Here is a 13338-nt window from a genome sequence, read left to right on the forward strand (position 1 = left end):
TATTAGGTTCAGCTCTTTCAGAAGCCAAAAACTAATTATGCCCTGTAAGCTTCACAACCATCCTGAGATAGAATGCACTGGAGCATTTGGAACAGAAGTATCGCACTTGCACAAAGGTAGAGGTAGGATTTGCAAGCAAGTATAAATATTGTGTCTGCTTCTAGACCAGGAATCAGCCATGAGCTTAATATCAGTACAAGAACAATCCATTCTTTCTGCTCTGAATTTTTTTTAGCTCCAGATACTGGCCAGTTTAGCAGCAATCATGCAAATTGTATCATGACATGATTCTTCTCTAATTGGCCTTTGTTGCATTATTCATATATAAAAATTAAGCAAGTCAGCCCCTTCTGAAATTTTTGAACTAACCCCAGAAGGAAAGTGACCTTCAAAAAGATCCTTTCCTCCTTTATTTTTCAGTTTCATAGCATCCTCTGGTTGTAACCCAACAGAAAGCCAGAAATCCAAAAAAAAATTAGCTCAAAATTTCCAGGTTGATTTTTCCTCAAAGTGGTTTGAAAGAGTACCAGGAAGGATACTAGAGTTTGGGAAACTTCCCCAGATTTGGCCACTGAATTTTCTGAAGCCTGATATTCACTAGAGGCACAAACACTGCCTATGCCAAGACACAGGCAGGAAGCAATCACTGCTAAGGATGTCAGAGACTAGTGTGGCTTTTATCAATTTACCTCCCATTATACCCACCCTCAGGAGCAAAACAGTGGGAAGTTGCCATGCGCTGGGAGCTGAAGCAACCCTTTTTCTCTAGGGCACTGGATTAATTTCTGCCTGGGACATCTCTATGAATGAGCAGCAAATCCTGAAGAAGGAAATTTAAAGGTGGTTCAATTTCCCCCCTTCCCCATCAAGTGGCTCTTCTCAAAGAAGCTTAAAAACAGAATCAAGACTATCTGCATTCTGAAATTCAGGAAGAAAACAGTCACAGAACTTTCTAGAAAGTTATGAAATGAACTATTTGTAAATTTAACTCTGATCATGGTATCTTACAAATTGTGATGATAGGTTTGGGGCCAGACTAATAATGAAGTCTGAATCCACAGGTGGGAAATGAAGTCTTAAACTCATTGCAAGAAATGGGTACCTAGCAAAATACTAGGAGAGTCACTGATGGGGGGCTGTTAGCTATAGGAATTGACACGGTTTAAGCACAGGGCTACCCTGACTCACGATCAAAGACCTGTGTCAGTCTGTTGAAAAGCATTATGAATTTAGACAGAGGGTGCAGGCCTTTCAGAAATTGTAATATGCTTGTGTGCTAGAACATTGCTTTCTGTTCCTCGCAGTTACTTTCCCCTACTTGATGCTAGCATAAAAGGAAAAAATGACACTGATTATTTTATCCTGCCAGCCACAAGACATAATCCTTATGCTTTGATTTAAAAAAAAAAAGTGAAAGGTTAAAAAAAAGGTTAGTTGACAGAAGAATGAGGTGGAAATAGCAGGAAGTGAGAGATGAAAGGCTATGGGGAAAAAGGGGACGAGGATAAAGACGACAAAAGGAGGAAGGGAAAATATACAGTAAAAGGGGAAAGACTATCAGCAGTAACTACAGTTAGCACACAGAATTGTCTTGATAGAAGAGGCATGATCGGCGGTGACCACAACTTGTCTCATTAAATTGCTCACTACATTTTTACTAGGCAAACATTGCAACAAGGGCCCTGCCCATCGCCCTAACTCTTTGCTTCAGTATCAGCAGAGAAAATGCCTCTAAGATCAGCTCGAGCTAATTTCCTTAAAGACATGCAAGCCGCTAATTCTGGGAAGTGCAGATAGTCAGGAATAACAAATACAACCAAAATTAGATTAAAATAACCTGCTGATAAACAAATTACTCACCCAAAATAAATATTGGATTAAGCACCGGTGGGAGCAGGGTTCCCTATAATAACATCGCCACCGTGTGGCTTGAGGTGTCGGGTGGCGATCGCATCGATTTCAGCCTGCAAGCCTTGGGACATGCTTGTCCCCACTTCTGTATTAGGTGTCCAGTGTTCTTCCAGCTCCCCCAAAGTGCAGTGTACCTGCTTTAATGGGGATGAGGGGATGTAACCAAAAGCAATAGCTCCCTCACCCTCTATCCCTTCTCAAAAAGGCTCCAGCTGGGGTATGTCCCATCCACACCTGGGACTCTTACAGGGAAAGGAGGGCTCCTCAGATCTCTTCTAGCTTAAGACAGAACTGCAGCAAGATGTGAAGACAGATATACCAAGAAGTAGGAAAAAGAAGGCTAGAAAAAGTAGCAGGTGTACCCTGGGACAGAGAAGAGACTGTGGGATGGATGCTGTGCCTCACCCTACCTAAATTTCTCTATAGCTATCTGTATCGCAGATGGCAAGCAAGTGGGAGAGCAGCATGCAATGATGGGGAAAGTACTCTGGATTGCTTAGAAAGAGACAGTCAGGAGTGAGAAACTGGCTGACAGTCAGGTGTGAAACGTCTTCTCTGTATCTTCCACTGACAGAAAGATACAGCACTTTCTTAGAAGCAGCCTAAACAGTATTCACCACCTCCATGGCCATCAGCAACTGCTCAGGTACAGGGGAACAGGAGAACCAAGGTCCCTCTGCTCTTGTGCTGGGTATGCAAACGTTTTCTCCCTGTTGTGGATGAACCATGAGTGTGCAGAGTCCTTTCCCACCTCCCTTCTCTCTCCAGTGATGCTTTCTGTCAAGGTAAATGTTGCTCCTTGCAGTGACATGCACCTGTTAAGTGGACATTTTGCATCAGTTTCTGTTAGGTAAGAGACAGAGGTCAAAAAGTTTCCATCCAGCCCCTGGCTCTGCAGGTGGACTAAGTCTTAGGGAGAACTTAAGGAAGCCTGAGGAGATGAAGATGGATGTTTCTGAATCCATCAGGGAGACATACTGCCATCTGCCTGCTTCCTTTAAAACTGTTTTCCCATCACAGCTCGCTGCTGGAAGCGAGAGGGACAGTTTCCCTCCAGCACCCTCCATGTATAGCTATAACCCTCGTGTTCTTGTTGAGCTGAAGTTTTTAAGGATACAACAACCCTGCAGGGAGACCCTCAAGAATCTGCATGTTCTTGTTCTGTCTGCTTTATAGCCCTCATCCCCAGCAAAACTGAGCCTTTCCCAACAAGCGGGTTACCTCAAGACTTCAACAAACATCACAATAATCAGTCCAGTAATTCAGTACTGTAACACATTATGGGATTCCCACCTCCCATTCAGTTTGCATCCCATCTAAAACATGCTAAAGGACTTCTGAGTGCTTTGCCATGCAGTTTTACCCTGTGTTTTCACAATAAATTGTCAAGTGCTATAATATTCACAGTATTTAATTTTTTTAGCTTTCTATGAACCCCTACATCATTCAAAGATGCTAAGGTCATACACATAGGTAAGTTAACTGTGACAAGCAAAGCTGTCCTGACACAACTGTGAGAAACAAATTGGTTCTTTTCCTGCCATGGTGAATTTATCTCTGAAAGAACTAGGGATGTTTTTTACATCTCCTAACCCATACATCCCAAAAGGCACAGCCTGCTAATTTGTATGCAGCCACCAGAGCACAGTCTCCTCCAGAAGCCTGGAGCTTCTAATGTCCTGAGCCACAGGACAAGGAAAACTAAAAGATATTCCGACCACTGATCATCAGCTTGTAGAAACCATCAGAAAACAGTACTAGCAGGTTTGTGAGATGCAGTGCTCTATTTGGTTACACAGTATTGGCACCGCTTCCCAAATCCCAGTTCCAGTGCTTTAACAAAACATCAGCTGAAAATTGGCCATGTGTTTTCCTGAAATCACTTCCTAGTGGAAGCAGTAGCTGGTGTTACCACAACAGTGTTGTTCAGTGCAAAAGATAAAGGAGAGGGGACAACGCCAAACCTGGAAGGGTGTCTCTAAATGAAGAAATCTCTCTCAAGCAATGCTTTTTGTTTGTTTGTTTCTTTGCAGTGGTCAGCATTATCCATGAACATGAGAACCCTAACCTGTACATCACAATGATCCCCCAAAGTGACAACATATGGATTGCTTTGCTCAATAGACCAAATTCTCAGAGTTCTTATTTTATGCCCTCTGTGAAAGCACCCAAAGCAAACTACTAGAATGAACAGTATGTTGTTCTCCCAGTACTGGAAATGCTCCATGCACTTCCCAAAGAGCAAAAAGTGTAAGAGGAAGAACCAAGATGTTTTTACAGCCTAAACTGGCTGGGAAGAGCCACACAGAAAGATATATTTATTCTAAGAACAAATGAAAAAAGTTGCTTTAAAAGTTACTTCACTCCACAAGAAAAAATGTTGGGAGAATCTGGAGCCGAATCCAACCCCTTTCAGATTCCCTAGATAATCCTCAGGTGACAAAAGGTCCCCACACACACTGACTTTTACATGGGTTTAGAACTCCTCAAGAGACTACATTTTGCAGCTTCCCTCGGTGATTAGTTCTCCACTTCTCTGTACCATCCTCATCTCTAGACCCAGAACAAGCCTTGACATAGAAAACCAGTTCTATAAATATCCTGGGACAGCAGAATTTCACTTCTGCGCTCCTGTTTTATGGCAGGTACCAGGAGCATGGAGAAAAGCTCAAACTGCCTGATGAGCTTTCAGCTCTCGCGCTGCTTTTCCAGGCTTCTCTGTGAATTCCTTTCTATTCTAAATGCTAATTTTGCTTTTGCATTGCAAGTGGCTGTGGCATAGCCCCACAGCCCCCTTATTAAGATTTAGTGCCCAAAACAGAAGGTCTTCCCTTGTTGCGATAACCTGACCTTTAAATATAGGCAGCAAGGTTAATATTGGGGCATTATTTCAAAATTCATCACTTGAGCTGGTACGGCTCAGACACGATCCCATTGCAGTGTTCTCATTTAAGCACTGCTTCCAGGACTACAATTTTTCACAAATGCATTATTCCTAATACTATAAAAAGGAGAAGGGGGAGGGGAGAAAAGGAGCAGGGGGGGGAAGAGAGAGAGAGAGAGAGAAGGACAATATGCCCTTGTGATTTATTGTAGAGTAGATTGTCTGCAATAGTAGAGTGCTCTTTCTTAATCAAAGCTTTATTAAATTCTGGTAATAAAAGCTAAGTGTTTTTGGATGGGGAAAAAAGGCAAAAAAGGGTAGCACACTCATTTCTGGAACAGGCACACCAGTAGTGTGTGACTGAGAATCCATGTTATGGTCTCCAACTCCCCCAGCCAGCTGGTGCAAATGTCAAGCACAACCTGCCATAGCATGGCAGTACCCCAGCAATCAATAGGTCTCAGCCCTGTTTTTTAGATGTGTGCACCATCGAACCTCACGTGCTTGCAAGGGAAAATGAGGTCATGTCTTTTGGACTGCAGAAGTTTTCCAAGTGTTTCCCAACACCACTGTGTTTTCCAGGTGAGCGCACAGTCCAACAGAACCACAGGACAGAAAGGTTCTGGCCCCACTTTTCAGTAATGCTAGAACAGAACAATAAGCATTTTTTGGCTGGCTAGGTTTCCCCATTTCATTCACTGCACCAAGCCCCAGGACAACCATCGTCTAAGTCTTATTCCCTCAGCAACTTACTTCCTGGGACCTAGAACATCACCATAGAGCTGCAAGTCCACAGAGCTGTGAGGTGCTGAAAAGCACCGCAAGACAGTCAGCTACCCCTCTTTTCTAAGCAGTGCACTTTGGGATTTAGGTTGAAGAGGATACTAAGGGAGAAAGACATTCAACAGGATCATTCTGTCCAGTAGCACACCACAGAAAGGAAAGCCATAATATGAAGAAAAGCTTACTTGATTTCAGCAAAGCTGCCAGAGCCTCAATGGCTGCCCTGGGGAAAGAAGAAAGATGAAGAAATGTCAATTTCTTTCATAATTTTTTTAACCTTCATCTTCAGTCTTCGCGGCCAGGCTTTTCAGCTGGTCTATACTGACAGCTTATCATTGACTTCAGAGTTGCAGTGCTTTACACAAGCAGAGAACATCGTCTCTGCAGCTGAGTCAGTTATTCTAAAAGACCATTAGCCCTCTAGCTTTAATGTTACACTGATTTGTAGTGACCATTAAATTTAAAGCAACACCCACATATCCAAAGTAATGAAGCAAGTCCTTAAACTGCTGCCCCAGAGCTATTTCTTTGTATCAGAGACTCAGCACATGCCCATTCCAGACACCAGTGTTTCTATCTACGTCAGCAGATGATAACTTCTGCATCAATCTGGGACATCCATGTCAGCATTTCCAGCCAAATTCCACTCCATTCTCCATTTTCCCAAAACAAGCTTCCACCCCATCCTCCTTTCCATCAGCTTTAACTGAAAGCAAGTTTTATTTTAATTATGACAACGCTTTGCATTACAGCAGCATGTCAAGGTCCCCACACAGATCACGGCTTGTAAGAAAGATGCTGAAGCTGTGTGGTAAGACTATTTGCCCCATAGTAGGTAGAGGAGTAGATGCAGATATGTTTGTTGACCCTCTGTGTTATTTCCAATGCACAGGTAAGTAGCTCATCCTGCCTGACTCAGCATAGCACCAGTTTGAATGAGAGCTGGCCAATTGCATTTGCAGTTTGAAAATCCATACCGAGACATCCTTGTCCCTCCCCGCCCCCATGTAGTATATGCCCCATCCTACCAGCCAGGCAAGATTTTCTTTACCAGCCATATGCTGCTGGAACAAGATGATCCTTGTTCTAACCTGGCTTACTGCTGTGAAATTTCAAGTGCTCATAGCTTATTGAATAAATACAGCTACAAAATCCTTCATACCCATGGATTCCTTAAAATGTAATCTCTTTACAAACCAATCCCCAAATAAAATCATATTAACTTCCCCATACTGAGCCAATTATCATCCTGTAGCAAGAAATATTTGTTGTCATCAAGCTGCTGTTCATTGTGCCCTGACAGTGGCTGAGACTAAGAAAGATTTGAGAACTGGTTCTTGTTGATATTGGGTCGACATCCTTGTATACTGTCATTCTTCCATAATGAAACTGTTAGAATTCAACACCACTATTACAAAAAAAATAAAAACATAAAAACTACCCACAAATACAGACAGAACAAGAAATCAGCAGCTAAAAATCTCACCAGCAGAAGCACAGTCATGCTCTCATTGTTTTTTTTAACTCCACCTAAACAACAATCATTGAGCTGGTGGGAGGAATACCGTCAGCCACCAGCCATTCTGCATGCTCAGGACAGGGATATGCTACCTCCACTGACACTCTGTCCTTAAGTCTTCATGTTCAGGACAAAGTAAACATTTCTAAGCAAATTAAAAAGTCCATCCAGAGCACCTCAGTGAGGTCACATTACAGCATGTTTTTCTCTGATAAAACAAACATTACATGCTGGAGTTCGCAGTGGTCTCTGCAGGCTTAAGGTGATCACACCAGAACAGTGAAGGAGTGAAGGAAGGACCAGAGTGTTTCTGGATGCAAGCAGAAGAAATTTAGAGAGTTTTAGAAGGGATCTGGTTTACTGTAAGAATTTTTCAGTAACCATCTACTTGTGAAGCAACATTACAGCCCTGCAACTGTAGCTGGCTGGTTTTCCCACATGCCAGACTAACAGCCTAGACCATCCTCATCTCAGTCCACGCCTGCACACAGTACCACAATAAAATGAAGTGGAAACAAAACTAGTACATTTCAGCTCATCACATACTGAGATTCATCACAAAGATTGTCATAGCTGATATGCAGCGTTCTGTATGTCCTACAGCAGACACGCTACAATTTCTCGCAAGTAGGTGCAGACCCAGTGGACCGACCTCAATACTATGCATTGCTTTAGAACAAGTTTTGAGAGAAAGAATAATTAAATACATGAGTTTAAGGTGCCAAATGGATAAACCAGGTTTAAGGAATAAAATGAATTTAAACCAGTAGATCAAGTCAGGCTAACTTGATGTCTTTGATAAAATAACTGATTTTTCTATACAAGAGGAATACAATAGATCTAATTTATCTGTACTTCAGAAAAGTACCATACTGGAAGTTATTAGCTAAGATAACAAAGATGGGGATTAGTACAAGAATTGCAAGGTGGGTAAGGAACTGGTTAAAGAGGCAGCGACCGGAGTTGTGCTGAAAGAGGAATTATTAGGCTGGGGGGAGGTTACATGTAGAAGTTAAAGGATACGTTTTGAGACTGATCTTATTTTATACTTTCCTTAATGACCTTGGCACAAAAAGTCAAAGTATACTAACAAAATCTGCTGACAGTGTGAAGTGTTGGAGCCATTGCCAACAGCGGGGAGTTCAGATTATCTTTCAGGAATAACAGGATGTTCTTGAGTTCTGAAGCAATAGAAATGGGATGAAATGTAATAGTCAAAGTGCAAGGTTATGCATTTAGGGTTTAAATAAGAATTTCTGTTATGAGCAGGGGCTCATAATTTGGAAGCTAGTAGAAGGACACCCTGGATATATGAGCCCATTAGAGGATTAGGACAAGTGTGACCCAGCAGGGTGACACAACTGCGTAAAGGACAGATCAGGGCTCAGAAAAGCCACTGCCAATGGTGAAGGGAAAGCATGAATGTTTTCACCAAGGCTTCACCTGAGCAGCTGTGTATAGTACTCAGAAGGAACAGTGCAGAAAAGGGCTAAGGAAGTGATTATGGCAACAGAGAAGTCTCATGAGAGGAGTCTTAAAGATCATGGTTTGGTCACCTTTGCAGAATAATGGATAAAAGGGGAGTTGATTGTTCTCCATAGACACACTGGGACAGGGGGAAGTAAACACTGAGGAAGGCAGAGAGCTACTTAAGCTAAAGAACAAAGTTGGCACAAGGACAAATGGATATAAAATGGCCATGAATAAATTTCAACTGGAAATTAAAAGATAGGTTTTAAGCACTGGAAAATGAAGCTTTGAAACACCCTCTTGGCAGCAATGGGATGAAGAACGTAATGACTTTGAAAAGGGAGCCTGAATTGCTTATAATGGGATCAAGAGGCTCAGCTGCAAATGGGGAAGGGGTCTGAAAAAAATTGACCCTTAAATCACTATAGTCCTATACCCCTACATTTTAATCATATATAAAATGGAAGTGAATGATAAACAGGTATTCTAAACACAAAGATAATTAACCAGGCCAGAAAAGAGCAGCTGCACCAGCTTAAGCTGAAAGCCCAGGTAGTCTGGTATCCCATGTCCAACAGTGCTCAGGGGAAAAATACAAGACCAGAGCAAAAACTCAATGCTGGAACTTCCAGAAGAAACTCAGACTTCAACAATTTGAAGTCCAGAGATGTCATAAATGTAACATAACACCAGTGCCCATGGGAATTTTTAGCTTAGTTTGTTTTCCTTCCATGTATTTCTGAAGCTATGCAAAGTCATCCACAATATCCTAGGAAAGAAGTGCTTCACACAGCATAGCTGTGAACCATCCCCTTACATTTTTTTTTATTATTTTTTAAAACTAGGAGTTTATATCATCATTGTAATTTACACCTTAAGTCAGCTGTCAACAAGTATTCCCAGAATATTATCTGCCTTTGGTGCTGAAAAAAATCTAACATACAAAATACCCTGTGGGAATCAAATCAAGTCACAGAAGAGAGGGAAGAGTAAACTTTCAATGAGAGTAGCAGGATGTATCAATAAGCTAACAGCAAGCCAGGGCAACTGGTGTTTGTGATATCAGCACCTCTTAACAGCATATGGTAAACCAACAGCATCTTTTCTGGCATCAGAAAAGATAATGAGATGAGTAAGTCTGGGACAGGAAGATGGAGAGAAAGCAGATAAATTGTGCATGAGAGCAAGAGAGAAAAATAAAAGATGAGAACAGGAGGGAAAGTTTAAGAGCACAAGAAAGATGACTATGAGCCATATGCTAGACCAGAGAATTTGATAGCATGCCCAGTGCAGAACTCCACATTTGTCTCAAGAAGGAATGGAGGGAAAGATTTCATTAAAAAAACTGGCAAACCTATCCAGATGCCTTCCTCTGATTTTCTGTTCTTTGTGGTAATACGTTACTAAAAATCTTACACTGGGATTGACAAAGCAGCTATCTCAAAGTACACTCATTTATATATTTCAATAAAAGGATATATAAATAAAGCAGCCCTGTCTTAAGAGGCATAGTAAATGCTGATCCATAATCAGAAAACGTTTAAAACTGCCTGTAATAGCAGTCAAGACAGCCACTTTGAAGCATGGAAGTCTTTTGAAGTGTTTCCAAATCAGCAGCTTGGGTATCAGGGCAGAAGTACAACTACTAGACAGATAGACAAACAACTCCCAGATTCTGTGCTTAGGAACCAGGAGCAACAACAAAGGAAAAAATCCACTTCCCAAGCCAAAGAACAATTGGATTAGCCACTAAAGTTGGGCTGCTCAGAAGCATAGACCCGAGTCTTTTATGTCTAGGTCACCCCTTTAGATCTGGCCTAGGGGACAGCGTCAGTTGGAATCACTGCAGACAGAGGAGACGGGGAGTCAGAGTCTCAAGTTTTCTTCCCTGCTCTGATCTTGGCTCACAGGCTGTAGCTCTCTGCATTATGATGGACAACTCTGTGCCTCTGTTTCTCTGCATTTTGACTAGATCATTTATTTCCATTTCACTCCGTGTTAGAAAAAGACTCCTGAAAATGAAAAATGTTGTTACAGAAGGCATGCCTGGTGGACTATATGAAAGGATTTTAAGACTCACAGGGCACATTGAGTTTGGTGCCCATCTGTTCAGTACTACCTTGTGATTATGAAGAGGGAAACAGCAGAGAAGTTAAAGAATGAACAAAGAAATGAACCAGAAGGGTTCTGTAAATCAGCTCCCAAGTAATTTAACCAGCATCTTCCTTCTCCTGTGAGATTTTATCTTATACATGCTTAAACATGAAACACCCTCTTCAAATTACTGAATGAAAGCTAATGGTTTGGTGCTTCATTAAATACTTCTTCAGACCCAATGCAACTCCTAAAGGCAGTCGCACCCGGATAATAAAGATGTAAGTACTATTTTTATAGAGACTTAACAAAGGATTCTGCCCCTGCCTGGCAGCCCCTATTGACTCAGCCCATGCTCCCTCCTTTTGCTCTTCACCCTGCAATTTCTCAGTATACTCACTTGTTGCTGTCATGTTTATTTATATCTCACACAGTGTGGGGCATGGACCGTGCAATATATTTGTACGGTATCACTGGGAATCTCAACTGAGGGCTCAAGGTATTACAGCTTACAGGCTTAGAGCCTATAAGCTTCAATTGCCCCGGTCTCTGTAAGGAATTAAGTGCACTCAGGAGTATGTATTGCCTGGCTGCATTTTGCCTCCAACCCTTGGGACTTTTACTAGCTACTGGAGTTTATACAGTCACAGAGCAGCTCACTCAAAAGACAATTTTACATTTGACAACTGAGAGACATTTAGAAACATGTAGGCACCACAGCAATAGGTACTTTATAAATCCTCCCAGAAGGTATATCTCATCCGATACACATGCCTTGAACAGTCATTTCCCTTGAGGCTCAGAAATATAGATCTTAAATATGCAAACACTTTGATGATGTGATTTGTTTTGTTTTAAAGTTTTTAAAACCAGCAGTTTCATACATCTTAGAAATGCAGGTGGGCAAAAGCTGCATATGCTGCTAGCATTTTCATAACACTGCTGGTCTAAGACTGACAAAAAACAACCATCAAACCCACTTTAATTCCAGCTTATTAGGTAGGTATTAAAATTTATGCTAAAGGCAAAGCCTGTTTACGTCTGCAATGTCCTACACATTGCCAACAGGTGGAGTTTGGAGATCCAGCTGTTTTGCACAGATGTGCTTTTGGTATAATGCCGAAGGAAAGGGAATAAGTCACACTCCTTTTCTAATAGGAACTTCAATTCTAGTGCCTTTTTTTCCGCTCCTGGAAAAGCACATGCTGCATTTAATCAAAATATACATCTTCTACAGAACTTATTCTCTATGATGTTATTAATTTTACTGAACAGGACCCTGTACAAAAAAGTGCAGAAATTAAACACATACTGAACAGTATTTCATCCCCACCTTGAAAGATTTCTATGGGTATTAACTGTCAGAGTAGGGCTGTTAAAAAAAAGATGAGCGAGCACACGTACCAAAGTCAACGCAAAAAGAATAACAGCAAAGGGAGTGATGGTTCCCTACTTTTTAAGCCTAAAACAAGCCCAGGACGGAATTTTCTCCTATCTTACACTTTGGTGAGCAGAAGTCAGTGTGTTCTCCAAATGACATGCTGCGGTTATTGAAAAGTTATAGTTGTGATACAGAAGCCCCGGTGTGAAATCCTCTCTTCTGCTCTCATGGCCAATACAATGAACATATCTCAGTTCCCAGGCTCAGCTCAAAGCCTTCACTGAAGCACCTTCCAAACACCTCTGCCTGCCCTGGAGCCTGTTAGGTTACATCAGTGAAAAGGTATAACATTTCAGCCTCTTTCATCTCTGCCTCCCAGGAAGAAGAGTCACTCCAGGGTTACCCTCCAGGTATCCTTACAAGTATCCTACTCTTTCTAGTGTAGAAGTACAGAAGGAGAGACAGCTGTATCCTAAAAATCCATCCTATTCTCTGTACCTCCAACTTAAATTAGCTTAAAAGTAGTAACAAAGAACAAGGTAAAAAAAAAAAAAACTTAAATCCTTGCCAAACAAATGCCCAGGCATTTCTTACAGTATGGGCAGAGCTGGCACTGCTTCCAAAGGCAGAAACCAAAGCTCAGAAGATTTCCTATTCCTGTCAACTCCCTCTCTGAGGTCAGATGTCACCAATATGGCTGAGGCAGGCTGTGACAGCTTGTCATTCACATCAAGATAAAGAGGCTGGAAGGATCAGTCAGACAGGTTTCTTAACAGATCAATCACCCAGGCAGTTTCAGGCTGACAGTGTGAGAACCCAGCTCTCACACCCAAGGGACACACGCAGGGGGACAGAAGGGCTTGATGCTATCCCTGATTAATTCAGGGAGGGGAGGGGTGGGGATATTCAGAGGCCACATCTGATAACAAGACCTACAAAACATCTCATACACACTGAAAGCATCTCAGTGAACAGGGTTAAACCCCATGTTTCCCCAGAGAACTGTCTTCCAACCCATTTCAGTCACTAGCGAGAAAGAGCCTGGTGGCCTGTTGGCTTAATCCTTAATTGCCACTTAACTAATAGCTATCAGTTCACAATGACTGGCAGTTTGCATGCTGGAGACCCCAAGGATTGACATGCACTTTGTGTGCATGGCAAGGTAAGTACCTGGTGCATATGGGGATAAGACCCATTCTCTCACTTCTGGACAATTCCCTCTTCCTTGAGGCTTTTCAGAATGCTGCATACAGCCAGAACAAGGGCAGGAAGAGGGACACAATCCACATACCTGGT

At 42.0% G+C, this 13338-nt stretch overlaps 1 protein-coding gene across 1 annotated transcript in view; it reads right to left on the bottom strand.

Annotated features, from left to right (window-relative positions):
* Positions 1-13338, bottom strand: part of AGBL1 (AGBL carboxypeptidase 1) — a 330445-nt gene that overhangs the window by 239173 nt on the left and 77934 nt on the right. Inside the window, exon 7 of the mRNA XM_080607077.1 lies at positions 5764-5801. Within this exon, the coding sequence (XP_080463203.1) occupies positions 5764-5801 (38 nt within the window). The remainder of the gene's footprint in view (positions 1-5763; positions 5802-13338) is intronic.

The sequence above is a fragment of the Anser brachyrhynchus genome (assembly GCF_964034855.1).
Source record: "Anser brachyrhynchus genome assembly, chromosome: 11".
NCBI lineage: Eukaryota > Metazoa > Chordata > Aves > Anseriformes > Anatidae > Anser > Anser brachyrhynchus.